Consider the following 23555-nt stretch of genomic DNA (forward strand, 5'->3'; position numbering starts at 1 on the left):
AGGGACCTCAGAAGGGCTCAGCCCAGTCAGGCCCTTCCAAAAGGGAAGCTGGGCAGAGGCGTGGAAGCCCGTGGGGCTCGGCGGGGCATCTCCCGCCCCTTGCGCCCGGGCACCAACACCCCCACAGCTGGGAAGCCGGCGCCGGCTCCCCGCCCAGGCCGAGAGTATCCAGCCCTCCCCCACCAGTCACTTCCTCGTTCCCGGGCCCACGGGGAGCAGTAAAGTGCCTGGATCCTGGGAGGGGGCAGGAGGGGAGATGTCAGAACCGCCTCCTTCCTCTTTCCTGCCAGGTTCAGCCTGCCAGATGATTGCAGCCCGCGCAGGCAAACGTCTCGGGGCCGGCAGGCGGCCCGGGGCGCAATGCTGCAGCTCCTGGACAGCCCCGCGGGGTCCTGGACGGCTCGGGGGGCGCCGCCCCCTCCCTTGCCGCGGAGCCTGCAGGGGGTTAACCGCACCTTCTTCCCTTTCTTCTCGGAGTTCAAGGGGGACCAGGGACTGGCCCTGAGCGTCGTGGAGACGATAGCGCTGGCCCTGATCTTCACGGCGTCCCTGGTGGGCAACGTGTGCGCCATCCAGCTGCTGGCACGCCAGCGGCGCCGGGGCACCACCGCCTGCCTGGTGCTCAACCTCTTCGGCGCCGACCTGCTCTTCATCACGGCCATCCCGCCGGTGCTGGCCGTGCGCTGGACCCAGGAGTGGCTACTGGGCGACCTCGCCTGCCATCTGCTCGTCTACGTGATGAGCCTGAGCGGCAGCGTCACCATCCTGTCCCTGGCCGCAGTGAGCCTGGAGCGCATGGTGTGCATCGTGCGGATGCAGCACAGCGCGCAGAGCCCCGGGCCCCGCGTCCGCGCCGCGCTGCTGACTTTCATCTGGCTCTACGCGGCCGTGTCCTCGCTGCCGCTCGGCGTCTTCTTCAGCGTGCGCCGCCTGCAGCTCCACGGCCTCGGCAAGGTGAGCCTTGCGCAGCCGCTGCGGCCCGGGGCGCCTAGGAGGGGTAGGGGAGGCGAGGGCAGGGCTGCAGCGCGCGCCGTCCGCCCGGACTGATAACAGGGCTGCTTCGAGGGCACGCATCCGGTGCGGGCGAACCCGGCTCTGGAGGCTCCGGTCTCCTGCGTGAGGGCGACTCGCCACAGGTCTCCTCTCCGCGCTCGGGGTTCCGTTCTGTAGGCAAGGCAGCGAGCGAGGCCACCCGCGCAGCGGTGGCTTTCCAGAGCGCCCAGACCCTGTCTCGCCCCCTCCTCTATGCTCGGCTTCTCTCCCTGATTCATGAGGGAAGCGCTAGCACTCAGTAGCGCCTTCCCTTTTGGGGCAGAACCCGTCGGCAGAGCGGGATCCCTGTAGGTTCACGCTTCCCATCCTGCGCCCAGGCTTCTCCTGGTCCTTATTTCTGGGACAACATTTGTGGAGGGAACGGCCTGTCACTTATTCCTGCCCGCCCGGAGCCAGCGAAGGCTCAGAGCCCTGTGCAAATAGATGAGAGAATCAGGAACTTAGAGACGCACCTGCTGGCTGCCCGAGAGAAGAGGAAAGGTGACTCAGGGGGGCCGACGGGAGTGTTCGGCCAAGCCAGGAGCCCTAAACTCTCTGTTACCGACTCTCGTTGGTCTCCAGTGAAACCTGTGAGCCCCGTCTCACAATCATGGGCACAAAACAAAAAATAGAGGAGCGAGAGGGAATCGATCATATTGAAATACAACTATTAAAACATTTCTTTAAAGTTTATAGAGCCCAGATTAGAACCTCAATCTAAACCAGTATCGAATTCCATGCACTTATTTGCGGGTTCCATTCTAACAATAGATCAAGTTAAGAGTGAGTCTGAATTTCTGAAAATATGAATTGGAACTAAGAAATATTTTCAGTTTTTTTGTGGTAGTTGTCACTCAGGTTATAAACGATGATCCCTTTCCCCCTTGTCCCCCCAAAGTCCCTGAACTCACAATTTAAAAACCCCACTACTTTTGGTATATTTTATCTTAAACGGCCTCCCCCACATATTGCTGAAATGTCTCCCAGCACTTGTAATTTCATATTGGTATTTACATGGCTGTCTTCTAAATCAGGTGAATTAACAGGTGAAAAGCACTTTCTCAGCCTCAAAGCAATTTTGCAGATTTTAGCTATTATTTTTGGTACCCATTTGATTGGTAAATCAAATGGATTCATAAAATGCTTAATTTCATGCCTTTTTCGAGCTTCCCTCTTGGGTGGCCCCCTACGCCCACCCCAATGTATTAAGGAAATAAAAGTGATGTTTAGGATTACAATGGCCTCTTTGGGGTGTGCTCTTTAAGATCAGTTCTTAAACTGATAAGGGATTTGGGGCATTTTTTTTTTTTTTGGACTTTTAACTTTAGACAAATGTTTGTAAGCCTTATCTCCTGGGTAACTGCAGATTTTCATTCATTCAGCAAATATTTATTATGTCTCTATTGGGTACAGACCATTGTGCTTGAATAGATATAAAGATCAAATGTCCCGAGCCCCTTCTTCTTTTTTCTCCCTCTTCACACTCCTTGGGTGAGCTCATCTGCTGCTGCCATGGTGATCTCACCTGCCCCTTCCCTGTGAAGATAATTTTAACACCCGATATTTAAATAGCATTTTAAAGTTTGCAATTCTTTTCAGCAAGCATTTATTTAAAGACTACTATGGGCTAGCCACTCTACCCAGTGATTAGACTTTAGAAATGAAAAGATAAAAAGTAAAACCCTAAAACAGCCCTTGCATCTTAAAGATAAGGTAAGACAAGCAGTTATTGGGTGTTGTTTTTGTTGATGAAAAACCTGAAGCCCAGAGCAGTTCGTCCCACAGCTAAGAAATATTTCAGAAAGGCATTTGAATGACAGGATCCCTCTAGTCTGTCTCATGGTAAATCCTAAATCTTTGTCTTTTAATACTCCTAAAAAGTTGGCTGCCTGCTGAGCATCAGCTCCTGGGTGTCAGACTCAAGATATCTCCCTTCTTTTGGGACACATTCATCTCACTCTATACCTCTCCTTTCTTTGTCTTTCAAAGGAGGGGAAGGAGGATTTTGGGAAAAGGAGAATAGTCAGAAAGAAGTAGGGAAGGGTCAGAGAAGGATCCCTGCCTTTGTTTTCATGATCAAACAAGAAGAAAAAAGGAGCAGTGAGGTGGTGAGGAAAGGTAGGGTTTGGAAGATGCAGATGAGAATACATCAGTTTCTTCCTAACTGTCCATCGCCTGATCTGAATTGAAGCTAGCTAGCTCTGCCATGGATTTTGTATTGTGTGAGTGACTCTGGGTAAAACATATCACCTTCTGGGCTTGGTTTGCTCCTCTGTATCAAAGTGAATTAACTAGTCTTATCTTTCTTATAGCATACTTTGCTTCTCAATCATGCGATTTTTCTCAGTTTCACTTTATTCATAAGGTAGCATAATAGATAAGATACTCAATTTTGAGAGAACTGGGTTCAAGTTCTGCCAATGAACTTTATTAAGGTAACTAGGTGTTTCTATAAGTAGAGTGCTGAGCTTGGAGTCAGGAAGACCTGAATCCAAATATCTGTCTCAGACACTGGCTAGCTGTGTGACTCTGGGCAGATCATGGCCATCTTTCTTGTCTGTTTAAAAGGGTCTTGTACGTTTCTCTTTCCTTTCTGAAGAGACCAATGACATAACAGGTGACAACTTGACTTGTGGGTGAATTGGATTAAAGTGAGGCAAAGTTGCCCAAAGTCGTCAGCCTCACTCTGAGTCATCAAAGTCCAGTGGTAGGTCAAAAGTCAGGCCTCCAATGGGTCTCATGATATTTGTGAAAAAAGGGCTTTATTAACTTTAAAGGGCCATATCAGTAGGAATCGTTATTCTCCTTAATAAAAATAGAGAAATTTTAGCAACCCTGAAGTAAAGCAGACCTAACAGATCATCTATACCAGAGGTTTCTTAATTGTTTTCTGGGTCATGAGCCCTGGTGGCAGTCTGGTGAACCCTTTCTCAAAATTAAATTTTAAAGACATAAATTAAATACATGAGATTGCAAGCTGGTTATATTGAAATACTGTTATTAAACTTGTAAAAACAGAGTTTGAAGAGTCAGGTAGAGAATTCCTGAATTTTTAGTCTAACTTCTCATTTTCCAAATGAGGAAACAGAGTCAGAGAGGAGTTAGTTATAGGCCAAGCCTAAGATCCAAGTTTCCTGACTATTAATCCTTTGTTCTCTCTATATGTCCAGCTTGTTGCATTTTTTTAACTTTAAATTGACCTATATAGTACTGGGTCAATAATTTATATATGCCATAATAAACTTAAGGGGAAAAAAACCTAACACACATATCTTTGCTCTAAATATGCTTTAGTATACTAAATATATACTAAATTTAGTGTATATGTATATATTATTGTTATTATTCTCTTTAATAAAAATTAGAGAAACAGGGTAAACAAATACTAAATATATGATCAATAAATACTAAAACATATACTTTAAATATACGAAATGCACTTCCAATAATGAGGGAGTTAAGCCATATACTCACAAAAGAGTTTTAGAATGGTATTGGACCTTATGGGCCATTTAGTCTTATCTACCTCCTGTCAGGTGCAGGAATCCTTTCAAAAACATCCCAGATAGATAGTGGAGTCTCAGCTCTGATACCTCCAGTCATAGGGAACCCATTTCACTTTTTCACAATTCTAAAATTATTAAAAAGTTCTTAACTGTGAACTGTGATGGAGGTAAAATATGTCCACCCAGTTGTCCTATTTCTGACCTTTAGAATTCCACAGAATAAAATCTATTCCTTCATGTGGAGAATAACTAACACTGATAGATTAAAGTTTGAAAAGTATTTTATCTATATTATCTCATTTGATATATATAACATGCCTTCGATGAAAGTTTATATGGCACATGTAGCCTTTAATATCATGCTGTTTTACAGGTGGGAAAATAGCCTAACAGGGGTTGGGTCACTTGCAGGGAGCCATACAGCTCATAAGTATACAGGACAAGTCTTCCTGACTCCAAGAACAATATTCTGTCTACCACATCTATGCCTTCCTTCCTATATTCCATGTGGCTATCTTAGCCATATCTAGCCTAGAACTGAAAACAGATCTTCCAAATGTGCTCTAAGTCAGGGATTGGTGGTGTTAGAAATAACACTCTTGATACTGAAAACCAGATGTTGAGGAAAACTTATAAAAGAAGAATCTTTAGGAATCATCTTAAGGTTTCTGGCCAGAAGTGAGTCCTCTTCCTCTTCAGGAAAAGGGAGCACTGAGTACAGAAGTGGGGGAACCTTTATACTTGCTAGTTTGAAGCAGCCCTTCCCTCCAGAGAACAGATTGGTTTGTTTCATCCACATTACAGTCTTTCTGATACACCCACTACATGTTTCCCCTCAATATGTATAAAAAACATGCCCCCCATGCATCCTATGTTCAAAAATGGGGGAAATTTTATCCTCTGGAGTATCTTGTTTAATGTTCAATTAGCCTATTAAGCAGGCACAGTAGTGATTTGGTCAAATCCTGTCATTGACCCCCAACTAGTTTGGGCAGAATGGGCTATTATCTTGTTTGTGGTTTTCTCATAACAAGAAGACTCTTTCTGATTGGCTAAATCCCCCTGTGCCTGCCTAGCACCCCAATTCCTTGTTTGCTCAAGGCTTCTATGGATCATATAATTGTTCTATGAATCCTAACCTTCCTTAACCTCTTATGTTCTGACAACCTCTTGGTCAGTGGTATCACTATCCCAATCCCACATTACCTCAAAGCTTGTAACACTGTGGAAACCCAACTTTTCAGCATTTCTCACAATCTCCCCATTTCCTTTTTAATAAGGATTTGGTTGGGGCAGCTAGGTGGCGCAGTGGATAGAGCACATCCCTGAAGTCAGGAGCACCTGAGTTCAAATCTGGTTCCAGACATTTACCACTTCCTGGTTGTGTGACTCTTGGCAAGTCACTTAACCCCAATTACCTCAGCAAAAATAATAATTGTTGGGATTACTAGGTGAGAACTGAGGTTGTCTGGATGGTGACAAGGTGAGAATTCAGGTTTTCTGGACAATTACAAGGTGAGAACTCAGGTTGACTTGATAGAGGGGGCAAGCTCATTGGCTGGGGTGGTTCTTCCCAGAAGCCCTTGCATTATCCCACGCCCATTCTCTGGGAGGATAAAAAGAGACAGCAATGGGCGCAGAGGGCAGATCGGCCTGGAGAAGGATAAGAGCTGGAGGAGATTCAGAGCCAGGATTCAAGAAGGAAGACTCTCTGCATTACATCAGGCCTGACGGGGCTCTCTGCAGGAAGGGAAGTCACTTCTAAGGACAAGAGTTAACAGCAACTGCCTGGAGACAACGGTTCACTACAGGAAGAAGAATCTGTCTTAAAGATTTGAGTAGACACAGCAGATCTCTTCCCAGAGAGCGATCCAGCAGCTTCTAGAGACGACAGCTCGCTACATTTGGCGTCCACACGTGGGGCAAGGACTTTTGCTTATCCTGACAAGAAGAGCTAGACCAGACCTTCGCAATTTGGCACCCGAACAAGGACAGACACGCTCCTGATTCCAGTGGAAAAGCTTCCAATCTAGATCTCAGTCTCTCTGACCCAGAACCGTGAGTAACGAGGAAACTTTGTTAAAGATTAAGTGAGCGTGCTAATAGATAAATAAGGAACTTAACTTAAGGGCTAAACCAGGAATCTCTTATAGTGAAATGGGGCAAACACCTTCTGTTCAAGGAAAATGTTTAGAGAGCATCATCAAGGTTATGAAAAGCCAAGGATTGATTATAATTTTAGAGGAGATTACTGAACTTTTAAGAACTGTGAAGGTCATATGTCCTTCTTTTTCTCTGGAAGAAGAATTGGATCCAGATGAATGGGAATTAGTAGGAGAGCAATTAGGTGAACAGTACAATTACCTTTGTGACATTTTACCCTTTGGTTCCAGACCAAACTCAGTTTCCAAAGATACAATTCATACCTACAATTTAATCCAAATGGCTTTAAAAAATGTTATTCTAAAGGAAGAGATGAAGGAGCAAAATGGGGAGGTGTCAACTAAACTAGGTGAAAAGGATGAATCAGATAACAATGAAGTTAAGTACAATTCTGAGCAACAGCAACAGGAGCACCTCCCATCTCCTCCCTCAATTAACCCTTCAGGGGTGGAGCAAGAAGGAGGAGAGGAAGAGGCAGAAACACAAACAGAATTGCCTGTGAAGCAGCCTAAGCCTATGACAAGATTAGAAAAAGCATTGGTTAAAGCTAAGAGAGAAGGACAGGATATAAGTGATTTTATACATGCATATCCTGTGATTGAAAATATTGACTCTGTAGGTAAAAAAAGGAGAAGATATGCACCTTTAGATTTGAATAAAATTAAGGATTTGAAAAAAGGTTGTACCCTTTATGGGGCTACATCAGCTTATGTCAAAATGTTACTAGATGGTTTGTCTTATGAAGTCCTAACCCCGAATGATTGGAAATCCATAGCAAGGATATGCCTGGAACCTGGAGAAAATTTATTATGGCTTTCGGAATTTCATGAATTATGTAAAATTCAAGTCAGATGCAATTTGGAAATAGGAGTTAACACACAATTCACTTTTGAGCACTTAGCTGGTGAAGGTCAGTATGGAGAGAATTCGGAACAGATTAATTATACCATGACAATATATGAGCAAATTGCTAAGGCTGCAATAAAAGCTTGGGGTGTCCTTCCTGGACAGAAAGATCGTGGAGAGGCTTTCACTAAAATACAGCAAGGTCCCAATGAACCTTTTGCAGATTTTGTGGGACGTTTGCAAACTGCTGTCAAAAGAACTATTGGAGAAAATGCAGCTACAGAAATAATGACCAGACATCTGGCTAAGGAAAATGCCAATGAGATTTGCAAAAGAATTATATGGGGATTAGACAAAGATGCTCCTTTAGAGGAGATCATAAGACGCTGTGCTACAGTGGGAACAAATGCTTTTTACACCCGGACAATGATGAATGTGGAAAGACAGGGTCCCTCCTGGCAAGGGACTTCTAGAGAAACTCGGCGATGTTTTCAATGTGGAAAAATTGGGCATCTAAGAGCTCAGTGTAGGTATGGAGATACAGTGAGAAGACAGGGTGAGAGAAGACCTAAAACCCCATGTCCAAAATGCAACAGAGGACTCCATTGGGCATCAGAGTGTAAACTAATTCAGGGAAATAGGATGAGGGGCCCAGATCCAGGGCCCCAGGCAAAAAAGACTTGGGGCATGATGGCAGCTGATGTTACACCTAAAGAGCCTTTAGAAGGTCAGGACTCTGATTTGATCAACCAGCAGAAAAGTAATCACATGGTAGAAAGGGATTACCTGATAAGTGAGCCAAAAGGCAATCAGATTGCAAAAATGGATTACACTTGGGGAGAATACAGGCCTTTTAAACCAACAGGGCTGTGTCCAGTGCAAACAATTCCAATGTAATTGCCAAATGATGAGAAGATATTTAGAAAGTGGTAAATAGAAGGAAATTAGATAGGTTAACTGCCTGGGAGAGAGGGTTTGCTTGTATTTCTTCAGCAGGAGAAGGAATCAGATGGGTGCCAACGAGTCATATTCGCCTTGTCCATCAGAGAGAGACAGAAAAAGAGAAAGACCTCAAAATAAAGGAGAAGATTTAAGAAACATCTGACACTGAAAGAGCATGGATAATAAAAAGACTGTTAAAGAACTTTAAAATCAGCAGGAATCATTGGACTTCCTCACACAAGATGAGACTAATGGACAATGGACTTATGGACATTTATAAATTTTCAATTTATGATTATTTGATTATGTTATATACTTCTAGCATGCGTTATGTTACTATGTTACTATATGCTTATGTAATTTATGTAATTATCTGTAATACTTCCCATATTGATGGATTTATGTTTCAAGGTCATTTATGTAATTATCTGTAATATTTCCCATATTGATGGATTTATGTTTCAAGGTCATGACTGTCCTATGTTCTAAATCAAAAGAAAGGGGGAGATGTTGGGATTACTAGGTGAGAACTGAGGTTGTCTGGATGGTGACAAGGTGAGAATTCAGGTTTTCTGGACAATTACAAGGTGAGAACTCAGGTTGACTTGATAGAGGGGGCAAGCTCATTGGCTGGGGTGGTTCTTCCCAGAAGCCCTTGCATTATCCCACGCCCATTCTCTGGGAGGATAAAAAGAGACAGCAATGGGCGCAGAGGGCAGATCGGCCTGGAGAAGGATAAGAGCTGGAGGAGATTCAGAGCCAGGATTCAAGAAGGAAGACTCTCTGCATTACATCAGGCCTGACGGGGCTCTCTGCAGGAAGGGAAGTCACTTCTAAGGACAAGAGTTAACAGCAACTGCCTGGAGACAACGGTTCACTACAGGAAGAAGAATCTGTCTTAAAGATTTGAGTAGACACAGCAGATCTCTTCCCAGAGAGCGATCCGGCAGCTTCTAGAGACGACAGCTCGCTACAATAATAATAATAATAATAATAATAATGGCATCTTTTCTGATGCCCCTTCTTCAAATCTTTTAACATCATCTTACATTCCTCATCTATATTTTAATCTTCCTCAAAAGTAACCATTCTAATTTAGCATTTCTCTTTAAACTATAAACTTGTAACCTGAAAGGAATAAGACTAACAAAAGAATACAAGAAACTTGGCCCAAACAAGAAGATAAAACAATAATACGTTCCACAAGCCTTAATTAGGTACATGGTTCTGAATAGATCCTTAGCTTGGGCCCATCATTCCCCTTCTGTCTTTTGGGGTGATAGAATTCTGAGGATAAGGGATGGGGATCTCAGTCTTCTAAAGGAATCCCGACTACTTCAAGCTGGAAAGGGGCATAGAGGTGAATCATTTTACAGGGTGAACTTTTAAGGATCTTATTTCATACAGATTTATGCATCTATCAATCTAATAGATTGACTAGGCCAAATATTCATTTACCTACTTATTTAGGATATAATGACCATATTTTTCAGATTGAAAACTACTGTAAGATCTTACATATTTGTATTGTACTCATGATTTCTATTGATCACTTACTCTGATTAAAGAAGCTTGCCATAAGAGGAAAAAGCTGGGACATAATTAATAATCAAAAACTGGTTCTTCAGACTTCAGTTTGAGAGCACATACATGATAGGATAAAACATCCTTTGCTCTGTTTTATAGTTGACAGCCAATTATACAGTAACAATTCCACCTTATAGCCACTAAGGAATAATCAGATGGGTTTTTATTGAAAGAACACCCTGGGAAACTGAGTCAGAAGGATCCCATCTCAAGCAGAGGCCAAAGTTGTCTTTCCAACTTTAGCCCAGATATTAACCTCCACCTATACCAGTTCAAGTACATTCCTCTGAGTAGATTGTGGCACATTTCTCTCATATAATGGACTTTGTTAGACAATCATATCTGAATTCAAAACTCTAAATAATATCAGTTACAATCCCAAGAGATATATCTCAAATAGCAAGTCTCATCAATCAAAGTTTTAGGTGAATTTAGTTGTCAAGGATTATATATCCTAAATAAGTATTTACAATTCTACATTAATAACAGCAAGAAATTCATCCTAGAAAGCTCTTAAGTCAAAAGAGTTTTCTGTTTTAAATCTCCCTCCTTGGTTTTACCTGTAGATGGTTTCCCATAGGAATTCCTGCCCCCCCTCCCAGTTATAATTTGTTTGTTTGGTTTCCTCCACTTCCTCTGATTCTCCTGGTTCAGAAACAGGTCCCTTAACTTTGGTATAACAATTCAACCTCCTTCAGCAGTTTTTACAGCAGTCTCAGTGGTTAGCAAAATCTGGAATGGCCCATCCCAGTTAGGAATTAACTTTCTCCTTTCCAAGATTTTATCAGTACCCAGTCACCTGGTTTGAAATGTATGTACTATGAATTCAAGAGGTGGAATCTGAGCAAGGAGTCCTTTCAATGGAAGTTCTGAAAGACAAGTAAATACTGCAAGTATATAGTCTCTTAGTCACCTATCCTTGGTCTGAAAGGATGGCACCTCTCCTTCCCTGCCTGGGTAAGGCATTCTATACCACATTTCAAAGGGTAATAATCCAATATCTCTCCAAGGGGCCATTCTGACTGTGAAATACTAGTGGCAAATATCTCGTCCAAGGTAACTTTGTTTCAATGACCAGTTTAATGATCTGTTGTTTCAAAATTTGATTCATTGGCTTTACTCTTCCTGAGGAAGGTAGATGCCAAGGGGTATGGAATTCCCATTTAATTCCTAAACACATCATGATATTCTATAATACCCTAGCAGTAAAATGGGTTCCATTGTCTGAGTCAATCCTTTCCAATAACTGAAACTGAGGAATGTTCTGTTCTAAGAGGACTTTGCTGACCCCAGCTGCTGTGGCTGAGCTCAGAGATAGGCTTCCACCCCTCCAGTTAAGTGCTCTACAATAACTAGTAAATGTTTAAGTTTCCCAATTAGTGGGATTTCAGTAAAATCTACCTCAGTTCTTTAGAAGGGTCTTAGTGAGATTTCCCTTCCCCCCTTCATTTCTTCAGGATCTTTTTGTTAACCCTCTGCCATATTGCACATCTTTCTGCGACTTGTTTTGCTATTGTATAAGTCCCATACACTCAAACTGTTTAAGAATCATATCCCACAATGCCTGGGTTCCCCAATGACTCCCCCTATGGAGAATTCCCATAAACTCTCTCGTTATCCCTTTGTTTAACATTTTGGGAGTACCCACCATTCTTAGCAGCCCCTAATTTAGACAACTCTTCTGTTTCCCTTTGATTAAAGATGGGGATCACTTTGGGATGATTTCTTGAAGCATTAAGATTAATACAGGGTTTTCTCTGTCACTTAGCCCAGCTTGCCTTGCTTCCTCATCTGCAAGTCTATTTCCCCTCACTTCCAGTGACTTTTGGTGACCACCACTATTTGTGTACTTTTTGTACTATTTGTGCAATTTTTGATGGCAATAGCAAATTTTCTAACACTTGTTTTATTAGTTCACCATGGACCAAATCCTTTCCTTTACTATTTATGAGGTCCCATTCCTCCCACATGTTTCCAAAAGTATGAACTACCCTCACAGGCATATGGAGTTCCTTCTTTCCCACTCAGTTTCTTAAGGGCCTGACTTAGAGCATGGAGTTCACATGTCTGTGCTGACCAGTTCTTTGGCCGGGATCCAGACTCTTGGACTGACCAATCTTTCCCACTTATGATTGCATAAGCATTCCTTCTCTTTCCTCCAGACACTCGTGGAGACTCATGTATAAACAATCGTTCTCCTCTTTCAAAAGGAATATCGCTCACATCCGATCTAACTTTGGTTTGGAAGTCTATTACATTCAGACAACCATGTTCAGGTTCTTCCTGACCTGATTCACTTTTCTGTAGGAAGGTAGTGCTTAAAACTCAGTTCTCAGTGCTTAAAACCAAATCATCTTTTTCCAGCAATAATGATTCATATTTTAAGATTCTTGAAACAGTCAGCCAACAACCTGCCCTTTGGTTTAGAATGGTCCTAACTTGATGTGGGGTGCTTACTTTTGGGTCCCCCAAAAGTCAATTTTCAACTTTCTGCTACCAACAAGGTAGTTGAGGCTACTACTTATATACACTCAGGCCATCCTCTAGAGAGCAGATCAAGTACTTTGGATAAGAAGGCAACAGGGTTGTCTTTCTCTAGTCCACAATGGAGTTAAAACCCCCAAAGCAGTTCCTTTATCTGCAGTAACAAACTGATGGAAAGGTTTGTTAAGGGTAGGCAGGGCCAATACTGGGGCTGTAACCAGAACCTGCTTTTCCCTGTTGAAATATTTTCCTTCTCTTTTAACCATTCTAACTGTTCTGGCTCTTTCTCTAATAGTTGAGCGATAACCATCTGTAGCTCTTTCCTTCCCTCCATCAGGATAGGATGCTGTCTAACATAGGCTACAGCCTGAGGATTCTTTCCATTGGATCAACCTTCATCCCCCCATGATTCTCTTCTCCTACCCAAACTTCTGGTCTAATATCTTTATAGGTTTCAGTACTTACCAAATGTAGTCTAACAGCTAATCATTCCTATACCACTTTTATCTCTAGATCTAATTTAAGAATTAAGTTTCTTCCCAATAGATTTACTCCTGCTTTGGGGACAAATAAAAATGTGACAGTAGTTTATTTATTTCCACACCAAATAGTTGTTTCAGGATCAGAATTATTAGTCTCTACCAATCCATATGTAGGTACATTTTGTTCTGCAATTATGCATATCCCTGTATACCAAATTTTCTTGCTTTTATTTTTGTGTTAAAGAGAGAAAGTAAGATAAACTTTAAGATCAATATCCTAAATAACTTTGGACCACATTTCACAAAATTTATACTATTATATCCAGCAGGACTGACAAAATGCTACAGCATAGCCCATACAATTTTTACAAATTACCCAATAATACAATTTAGGGAATAACATAGTAGCTTAAATATATTTCATCTAATTAGGAAACACAAACATGTGACCTTTTTAGATTAAAAACCAGAGAATTTTGTTTCAATACCTAATTTTTTAAAACTTCAAATCAAATACAGATTTAAATTTCTCGCAAAACTTCAATATAAATGCATACATATTTCTAAAATCTTATACCAGAATAAACATGTTCACAAACACACAGTCCCCAAATTTAAGATAGTAGAAAATAGTTCTTTCAAGTTTGCTAACAGGGCTTTTAAAAATTGGAGGACTTTAAGACCCTGGGGGAGAGGATAAGAGAAATTTGGACCCAGGTGTACAGCTGCAGGTCTGTGGCACAATGACTGGTCCACCCTCCAGCCAGAAATGCCAGAGAGGGGCTGAGCTGTAGAAGATGTTGGGGCACCAGTACAAACTCCAAAAATATATAGACAGGGAGGAATGCCAGCCTTACTAGGTTAGATTTCACCAGCCTCTCTTAGAGAAGGATTTTTTTTTTTTTTTTTTTTTTTTTTTGGTAAGTCACTAGTTCTGGCCCTTTGGAGGCTTTCAGTCATGTAAGTTTGGCCTACTTAAAAATACAGTAGACTAACTCCAGTAAATAGACTGAGAGAGTACCGAGCAACTTAATGATTAGTCGCAAAACCCCCAGAATCTGCTGAAATGTTTTAATGGTTTTGTAACCTTAACTCTCTTTCTGCAGATACAATTTGGCTAATCTTATATCCACAGAAATGTGTCAAGTTTTTTTTTTTTTTTTTTTTCTTTTCTTTTTGATGCTGTAGTTAAAAACTTTCCCTTTCTCGGAACTAATCCTTTCTCTTTCTAGCTAAAAACTATTTGCATAAATCCAATTATGTACAAAACAAATGCTTTCAAATCTCAAATGGCCAGATCTTTTTCCTTTATAATTCACACACCGAAGACAAAACACAAGCGCTCTCTCTCTCTCTCTCTCTCTCTCTCTCTCTCTCTCTCTCTCTCTCTCTCTCTCTCTCTCTCTCTCTCTCTCTCACACACACACACACACACACACACACACACACACACACACACACACACACACAAACACAAACTGCTTTTAAATTCCTCTTCCTTCTGTTTAGCACAGAGTATCTCTTCTCCTCCTTTCCCCTACTCCTGGGAATGTCCTTCCAATCCCTTCCTAGGGATTACTTCCCTTTCCCTAGGCCTAGAACCCGTTACTTCCATCTGCAAATCCAGCAAGTTTTAAAGCCAGCTGGAGGCTTCTGTGTGGATTTCCACTAGATAGTTTCTGCAAGGCCAACACAGCCCAAGGCTGCTAACTTCGGCCTTCCGCTAGAAAGGAATGTCCCCGAGCAACCAGGGGTGTTTCTTACCTTTATTCGATATATTGACTTGCGTGGTCTGTGGGCTGGCTCTCCAATCGTTAAGATCAGGCCACCTTAAGGCTTATAGTTTGAAAGGAACAGGGTTCAACCTCCAGGACTGTTGAAAGCAATGGGAGCGATCTTCCCAAGGAGTCTCACCCTACTCCGCCTAAGGTCTTCAAGTGAAGCCCTACATTGGGCACCAAAATTGTGAGAAATAACACTCTTGGTGCAGCTAGGTGGTACAGTGGTTAGAGCACCAGTCCTGAAGTCAGGAGGACTTGAGTTCAAATTTGGCCTCAGATACTTAACACCTCCTAGCTATGTGATCCTGGGCAAGTCACTTAACCCCAGCCCCAGGGGGGGAAAAAATCAAATATTAAGGAAAATTTATTAAAGAATATTCTTAAGGAATCATTTTAACATTTCTGGCCAGAAGTGGGCCCCTTCTTCTTCAGGAAGAAAGAGCACTGAGTACAGAAGTGGGGGAACCTTTATACTTGCTAGTGTGAAGCAGCCATTCCCTGCAGAAAATAGACTGGTCTCTTTCTTCTGCATTACAGTCTTTCTGATACACCCACTACATATCCCCTCAATATGTATAAAACATGTCCCCCCTCCATACATCTCATGTTCAAAAATGGTAGAAAACTCCTCCTCTGGAGTGTTGTTTAATATTCAATTAGCCTATTAAGCAGGCACAATAGTGATTTGGTCAAATCCCATCATTGACCCCCAACTAGTCTGGGCTGGATGGGCTACTATTATCTTGTTTGTGGTTTTCTCAAAACCACAAGACTCTTTCTGATTGGCTGAATCCCCCTGTGCTTTCCTAGCCCCTCAATTCCTTGTTTGCTCAAGGCTTCTATTGATTATTTAATTGTTCTGTGAATCCTAACCTTCCTTAACCTCTCATGTTCTGACAACTTCTTGGTCACTGGTACCCACTATCCTACACTACCTCAAAGCTTGCAACACAAGCTTTGTTGTGGAAAACACAACTTTTTGGCATTTCTCATAGTGGAGTGGTACCTTTCTTTTCCCAGACATACCACCTTCTCTATCATTGGAGTCTAAAATTATATTGATTTTTTTTTTTTCAGGAAGCCATCATCCTGTTGACTCACAGGGCACGCAGATCATATAATACTCCCACTTCTTGCCTCTATCCCCAGTTCCTGTTGAAACAGGTTCTTCCCACATGCCACACTATATTTGTTCAATTGATTTGTTGAACTTGACATCTAGACCTTTTATTTATTCTTATTAGCTTTTACCTTGTTAATTTCAGCCCATTGTTCCAGCCCAATGACATATATACATTCAGAAAACCCAACTTCAGAATTAAAAAGGAACTCAGCAATCATAATTTCCTCAACAATATTCCCAAGAAGTGATCATTCACCCTTTATAGGATAATTTCTGTTGAGGCAGGACTGACAACTTTTTGGGTAGCCTAGAACTGGAAGTGTTTCATATAGCAGTCTTTTGGGGATACCTCCCCAACTAGGTACTTGCATGTTTTAGATTGAGTCAAAAAGGATGACTATTCCTACAATTAGTTTTTGATCTAGCCTTCTATAATAGCTTATGAGCCCCTACCAGTTTTCTTCCCTTTAACAGTCAGCTCATAGACACAATTAGCTCAAAGCAAAGACATTTATGGAGATGGCTTCATAAGAACAGCTACAAAATGTTCCCTCTTGCCACCTATAAATCTGAGACACATTCTCCCACAAATCCATGATGCATCAGTGGGGAGAGTGAATACCAACATATACTTGTAACACACATTTATACTTCCCACATAAATGTGTAAGGAACAGACTTGGGAAATACATATTGCCAAAGCAACTCATGGCTTAGGGACTGCAGGAATCAATGAGCTTTCTCCTCTTGTGATGTCCTCATATGATTCCCACAGGGTATTCTGTCTCTGCTGAGAAGATAGATCATCTCATCTCTTCAGCTTAATTTCTAACTGACAGGATCTATTCTGTCTTAAATCCATAGCTAGATCTCTTCTGTGCTTCTTAGATTCACTTCCTCCACAAAGCTATTTCCTGTCTGGACTTTATTTCCCTAGCAGGTATATCTGCTTTTTCGGACTACTAGGAATGTAGTTAAATCTTTTGTCCAAAGATATTAAATAAATCTCACAGACATTATCAGCGTGCATATTCTACCAGGTTCTCATGGGATTCTCCCTAAACCTCTGTTTTCCCTTCTTTGAAATGAGGGGAAAGGACATTGTGATGTCTGAAGCTCTTTCTAGACCTGTCACACTATGATTTACTGTATATTATAAAGAAAGAAAATATTTGCAAATTACCACCTTTTAGTGGGTTAAGAGCAAAAAGTTAATCCAGAAATTTCTCCATGTTCTTTCTCAATAGGAAGTTCAGATTTGTACCTTGGTCTGGCCCAGTATCCAAGGAGAAATCTCTTGGGATGTATTGTTTGCGATTTTGAACTTCTTCGTGCCGGGATTGGTTATTGTGATAAGTTACTCCAAAATCTTACAGGTATGTTTGTTCTTATATATTACCAATTTCTTGGAATAGATAAGGATCACAGGACTAGAGAATCAGAGAAGAGTTGAGAGGCTGCCTCTAATTTTTTCATTTTGTACATGAGAAAACCAAAATTTTAGAAGGGAAGATGAATGGCTAGCATAGACCATACAGGTAAAAAACATGAGTGGGGGATATTAAATCCTTGACTCCAGGGCCTGGGCTCTTTCCACTGTACCCTCCAGCTGGCTCTGAGTCTCCCTAAATAAGAATTCCCTCCATATGCATCATTCCTTACAAATGGTCATCAACTTCCACCTAAAGACCTTTGTAAATGGAGGACTTGCAACTTAGTCTTGAAGGCCAACTTAAAATTAGATTTAGCCCAAAAACTCAAGTTCAGAATTTTAAAATTTACTTTAAGAAGCACTTGTGGACTAGAGAATATAATTAAAAAACCAATTCTTTACCAAATAAAGTTAAAATAATACACTTTTTAAAAATGCAAAATTAAAATAATACTTAGCTTTCCTTGCAGTATCAACTGAACAAAAAACCAGGAAAACATTCCCACAAGGATATCCCATGAGGATAATAAGAGAAAGTTTCTTATTCCAGCTTCCTCCAACTTGGGCCTTTTATACCCCAGGAATCAAACTTGCCTCCTTTCCACTTTAAAGAACTAGCCCAGCTTTCCTAAAGAGGTTTTGCTCCTATCCCTTATGTATACTTTTGGATGGATTTCATTGGTGGCAGATTTTCCCACCTAATGCCAAAATCTACCTCCCTGGAATTTCCACCTGTTGGCCTTAGTTCTAAGCAGGACAAGTGTTCCCTTTTCCACATTCAAACTCATCAAATATGTGACCATTTCAATTCAGGATATTCCAAGTGGGGTATTATGACAGGCTGTACCATGTTAATCAATCCATATTCAGATCTAGCCACTATGACATTTATTATACCTAATTGCTGGTAGCATTAAGCAACTTGGTAGCCCTTGTAGTCTAGTTCAAAACTTCTTAAACTGTGGCTTGCATAACTGAATGTGAGAGTCATGAAATTACAATTTGTTTTCAGTAAATTTTGGTTTTTATAACTATTTTTATATGCCTATATATCCAGAGCTGGGTAAAAATTTCTCAGACGAAAAAGGATCATGAGTGAGAATAAGTTTAAGAAGCCTTGGTCTATAGACTTTAAATTATATTATAAAGCAGAGGTCATCAAAACCACTTGGTATTGGTTAAGAAATAGATCAGTTGATCAGTGGAATAGGTTAGGTTCACAAGATAAAATAGTCAATGACTATAGCAATCTAGTGTTTGATAAACCCAAGAATCAGTATTTGACAAAAATTGCTGGGAAAATTGGAAATTAGTATGTCAGAAACTAGGCATTGACCCACACCTAACATCCTATAGATAAAGTCAAAATGGGTTCATGATTTAGACATAAAGGGTGATATTTTTTTATTATATTTATATATTTATTATATTTATATTATATTTATTATATGATATTTGCTTATAGCAAATTAGAATAACAAATCTACCTCTCAGATCTGTGGATAAGGAAGGAATTTGTGGCCAAAAAAAGAATTAGAGTACATTATGGAATGCAAAATGGATAATTTTGATTATATTAAATTAAAAAGTTTTGTATAAACAAAACCAATGCAGACAATATTAGAAGGGAAACACTAAACTGGGAAAAATTTGTACATCCAAGGGCTATGGAAACTGAATGTAGTCACAACATAGTATTTTCATTTTGTTGTTGTTTGCTTGCATTTTGTTTTCTTTCTCATTTTTTCCTTTTTGATCTGATTTTTGTTGTGCAGCATGATAATTGTGGAAATATGTATAGAAGAACTGCACGTGCTTAACGTATATTGGATTACTTGCCATCTAGGGGAAAGGGTGGGGAGAAAGGAGAGAGGAAAACAATTTGGAACACAAAGTTTTGCAAGGGTGAATGTGAAAACTATCCATGCATGTGTTTAAAAAAAAAAAAAGCAACAGCCTTGGCCTAGTTAATTCTACTAGTAGGTACCATGACATATAGGAGAGAGAGGACTCAGAGCATGCTGATTAATAAATTTATGAAATAAAAAAAGTCTCTAATAGCCTCACATCCCTTATCTGTAAATTGTGAAAGTCCAATTTTCCCAGCAAATTTTGTCAAATAGTGAGTTATTTTTTTGCATTAGTCATGCATTATGGAGTGGTTGGGAGGCTATTTTAAAGTATTTTGTAACTATAGAGTTCTATATGAATAAGAGCTATCATCATTATTAAGAAATCAAGGGATATGAGAATAAATAGCAAATCAGTGTTCTTGATATTTCTCTCCCTCCCTCTCTCTTTCCCTCCTTCTCTCTTTCTCTTTGTGTGTCTCTTTTTCACTTTCTCTGTCTCTGTCTCTTTCTCTCTCTAACTTTGTGTTTTGCTCTTGTTTATTTTTCTCTCTTCCTTTTTGTCTCTAAATCTATGTCTTTGTTTCTCTCTTTATCTCTCTTTCTCAGTAACTATTTCTCTCCCAACTCAGTTCTTATCTCTCTTTTTTGGCCTCTGGGTTAAAAGTGGAGGATGCTTTGTTTTGTGATCTTATCTTCTGAATAATTATCAGTTCTTTAGAAATTCCTAATTCAGTTTCCTTTAGTAGTAGTTTCCTTTAGATTGCAGTAGTCTAGTGTATCATTCTTTTGATTTTACTTATTCCACATCTACCTGTTCATCTTCAGAATTTTCTGAATTCCTTTCTCTTCTCCCTTATTGTCCTTGCATTTGGTGAGAGAAAACCTCATGAAATGATCTAAAGTAATGTACTTTGCAGATCATTGCAGGAGCAGAGATAGAAGGACTCTAGCTTCAAATACTTCCATTTTACAGAAAAGAAGGCCTAGGCAGGTTAATTGACTTGACAGGTGTCATATAGGTAGTTAGTAGAGGAGTCAGGATTTGAACCCAGATTCAGTTTCCATTGTGGAATTCTTGCCTTTGTTCTATGCTATTCTGAAATCTTCTGATACAATTAAAAATATTATTTAGTTGAAATAACCTGATGACCATGTCCTTGAGTGATCCTACTCACCTTTCTTTTTTCTTTTTCATTAACTCAACCCTATATCGTATTTCTAATTTGAACTCCTTCCTTTCCCTTCCTTTCCCCCCTTTTTTTCTCTTTTTCCTTTCTTCCCTTTCCCCTTCACTATAAATAGTATCACTAATAAGCCCTGACTTAGAAAACCATAAATTAAAATTATCTGTGTAGTAGCGTACATTTATTTATTTTGTTAAACATTCCTCAGTGACATTTTAAGTTTTTCAGGCCTTTGTAAGTCTGACAGCCCTGATGAAACATTCTCTTAGATCTCTTCAAGAATGTCATGTTTCTCAGACATAGGCAAGAGGATTTTCAGAGGCCAGTTCTTTGGGGCTATTCCTTAATATAAAAGGGACTCAGATGTTAACTCAGATGTTACTTAGCATCCCCTGACACCTTGTTTTGACGTTGCAGATTACAAAAGCTTCCAGAAAAAGGTTGAATGTCAATCTGGCCTATTCAGAAGACCGCCACATCCGGGTCTCCCAACAAGATTACAAACTGTTCCGGACTCTCCTCGTGCTCATGGTCTCATTTTTCATCATGTGGAGCCCCATCATCATCACTGTTTTCTTGATCTTGATCCAGAACTTCCAGCAGGACCTGGTGATATGGCCATCCCTGTTCTTCTGGATTGTAGTGTTTACATTTGCCAACTCGGCAGTCAACCCCATTCTGTACAGTGCCTCCCACTTTCAGAAGGAATGGTGGAGGGTCCTTTTCTCCTGCTCCATGCTGCCTGAGAAGAACAACATGGCTACGGACACTTCAGTGAGAAGAAATGACTTGTCTGTGGTCACAGGCTAATGAGTTCACTGGCTGTGGGTTTTTTCACCCATGTGCATATTGCAGGACTGTAGTTTATACCAGTGTGGGTTTTTTTTTGGGCTGAGGGTAAGTGCATTAGGTAAAGTTATTCAGGTGGTAGTGAATTCTAGGACCCTCATTACAGATGTGCCCTCCTTTAAGACATTTTGCTATACAAAAGTTGATTTTTTTTTTTAACAGAAATGCTTAAATGAGGGTAGGTGCTTACTCACCATAACAAATATTCTTTGCTCAACAAAAGGGTTTATCACATTTTCCCCTTAACTTGTGCTTTGCTTGGAGCACTAAACATAAGATTTTTTTCCAAAATGTGATTTATGTATAACTATCTAATTTAATGCATAATTTCTCCAATTTTATCAACTCTAAACTCAATAAGACATATCTTTCCGGCTGTACCAAGTTTGTAATGCACATCAGTGGTCTTGACCCACCTCAAACCATTCTTTCCCTGGATATCATAATTCTTCATGATAACCATTCTTCCACTTTTACCCCAATCCAGTGACTACCTCAGGGTGTCTCTGGTTTTTTCAAAACTTTCTATGAACTTTCTCAAGTATAATTAACTTTAATGCAAAATTCAGCACTCAGGGAAAGGGAGGGCAGAGGATATGGATTGACAGCCGGTGAAATGACTAGATTTTTGCTTGTGGTTGCCTCCAGAAAGCCAAATTCTAGACATCAGGTACAACTGGATCTTAGGCATCCATAGGTATTTGTAATTTGCTGACAGTTGAGAAGCCAGATGAAGTCACCATGATGTCACCTTGGTCCCACCCTTGTTCCTCTGTCCCCCAGGAATTTTTCTAATTGATTTTCCTCATAAAAGACTTCTAATGAAATAAGACCTGCAGTCATTGTGGGTATGAAACTTTATGACTAAAGGGTTGGAATATTTTTGGGAAAATATAGTTGAATATAAATTAAAACTGTTTTGTGAAAAGTTTGATGCATTTTCTTTTGTGATCTGGAGGTATCTACATGAAGACAACTAACCAGTATTTTTTAGAATGGTATGGTATAGAAATTAAAATGGAGACCCTTCTAGATTGTCCCAAGCATTTCTTCCTTTCAGAAACCGGCTTAAATGGCACCAGTGATAACCATAAATCATCACTGGGTGTATTTCTCATTTGTGGGCCCCTCAGTATTCTTTGATATTTTTTGTAATGTCTGGGCTAGCTTTTGGGGGGCCTTAGGACTAGCCTTTGTCTCAGCAGAATAATCACCACGAGAATAGTCAAGAATAGAGTCAAAATTCTTTATTCTGGCCCAGTCTTGATCTTAGTGCAGGAGGCATGAGAGCCACCACATGGCTGGTCAAAGATAGAATGTCTGTGGCTGACTTTGTCCTCAGTTTAAATACCCTATTACAATTACATCAACTGTAGAACTATTACACCATGCTAAGAACTAAATATATGTAAATTAGGTAACCATTGTCTTGTCTCATCAATTCCATTGAGTTAACACCTTCTTTCAAGTATACTTCTCCAGAGTTCTGCCCTCTACAAATTTTGATACATCAACTCATGACATGTTTCTCTGCCTAGCAGATTCTCTCAGAAATTTTATTTAGGCAGGATTTTCACCACCCTCTCATGGAGGGCAAATGTTCTATACTATCTGCCTGAGCAAAGCACTAACCCAAGCACCTTAGTATATCCTTCCCCCAAATCCTAGACCTTTCTGTCATCCTTTATTTATCATAATGCCAGGGAGAGAAGAAAGAGTGGGGTGCACTTTCACCCTTATACAAACATCTTAATACAAATACCAATTCCTTCCCCCCCATACTCTGGTCTTCTGGTACCCACTTCCAAATCAGGGCACAGTAATGAACAGATTATACCTTTCTCTGGGGACATGGTGGGGGGGAGAATTACTTGAACAGGAGAGAGAAACAAAGAAGTTTTTCATTTACTTCTTATGATGGAAAAAGAGATGGTTTTAGGGTTAAGAGCTGAATGCCCAATTTTGATACCACTAGTGATCTTGAACTCCTAAGTTTTCTGGAGTTCAGTCTCCATAGCTTTAAAATGAGTAATGTTAAACTAGATTGCTTATTCCAACTCTAAATCTCCAAAACTATTAAAGGGGAGTAAGTGAATTGTGTCCAAGGTCTTACTATAGACTAAAGAGTCAACCTTCCTAGTTGGGCAGAAGCATAGAACCACCTATGTAGTGCTAAGGGTCAGTTGCTTAATTATAAGAAAACTCTGTTTTAGGAAATGGGAGCAGACCAACATCATAAGAGTTAATTGGAGGAGTATTCCAAATCCTTCATTTTAGTGGTAAACAAATAG

The 23555-nt window shown here is 40.5% G+C and overlaps 1 protein-coding gene across 1 annotated transcript; it reads left to right on the forward strand.

Moving 5' to 3' along the window:
* Positions 1-225: 225 nt before the first annotated feature.
* Positions 226-22192, forward strand: FFAR4 (free fatty acid receptor 4). Its single transcript, XM_074295891.1, has 3 exons — positions 226-954; positions 17194-17322; positions 20833-22192. Exons 1-3 carry the CDS (start codon positions 361-363, stop codon positions 21223-21225), a joined length of 1116 nt encoding a protein of 371 aa, XP_074151992.1. The 5' UTR covers positions 226-360; the 3' UTR covers positions 21226-22192.
* The last annotated feature ends 1363 nt before the right edge of the window (positions 22193-23555 follow it).

Source organism: Sminthopsis crassicaudata, chromosome 2 (genome assembly GCF_048593235.1).
Source record: "Sminthopsis crassicaudata isolate SCR6 chromosome 2, ASM4859323v1, whole genome shotgun sequence".
NCBI lineage: Eukaryota > Metazoa > Chordata > Mammalia > Dasyuromorphia > Dasyuridae > Sminthopsis > Sminthopsis crassicaudata.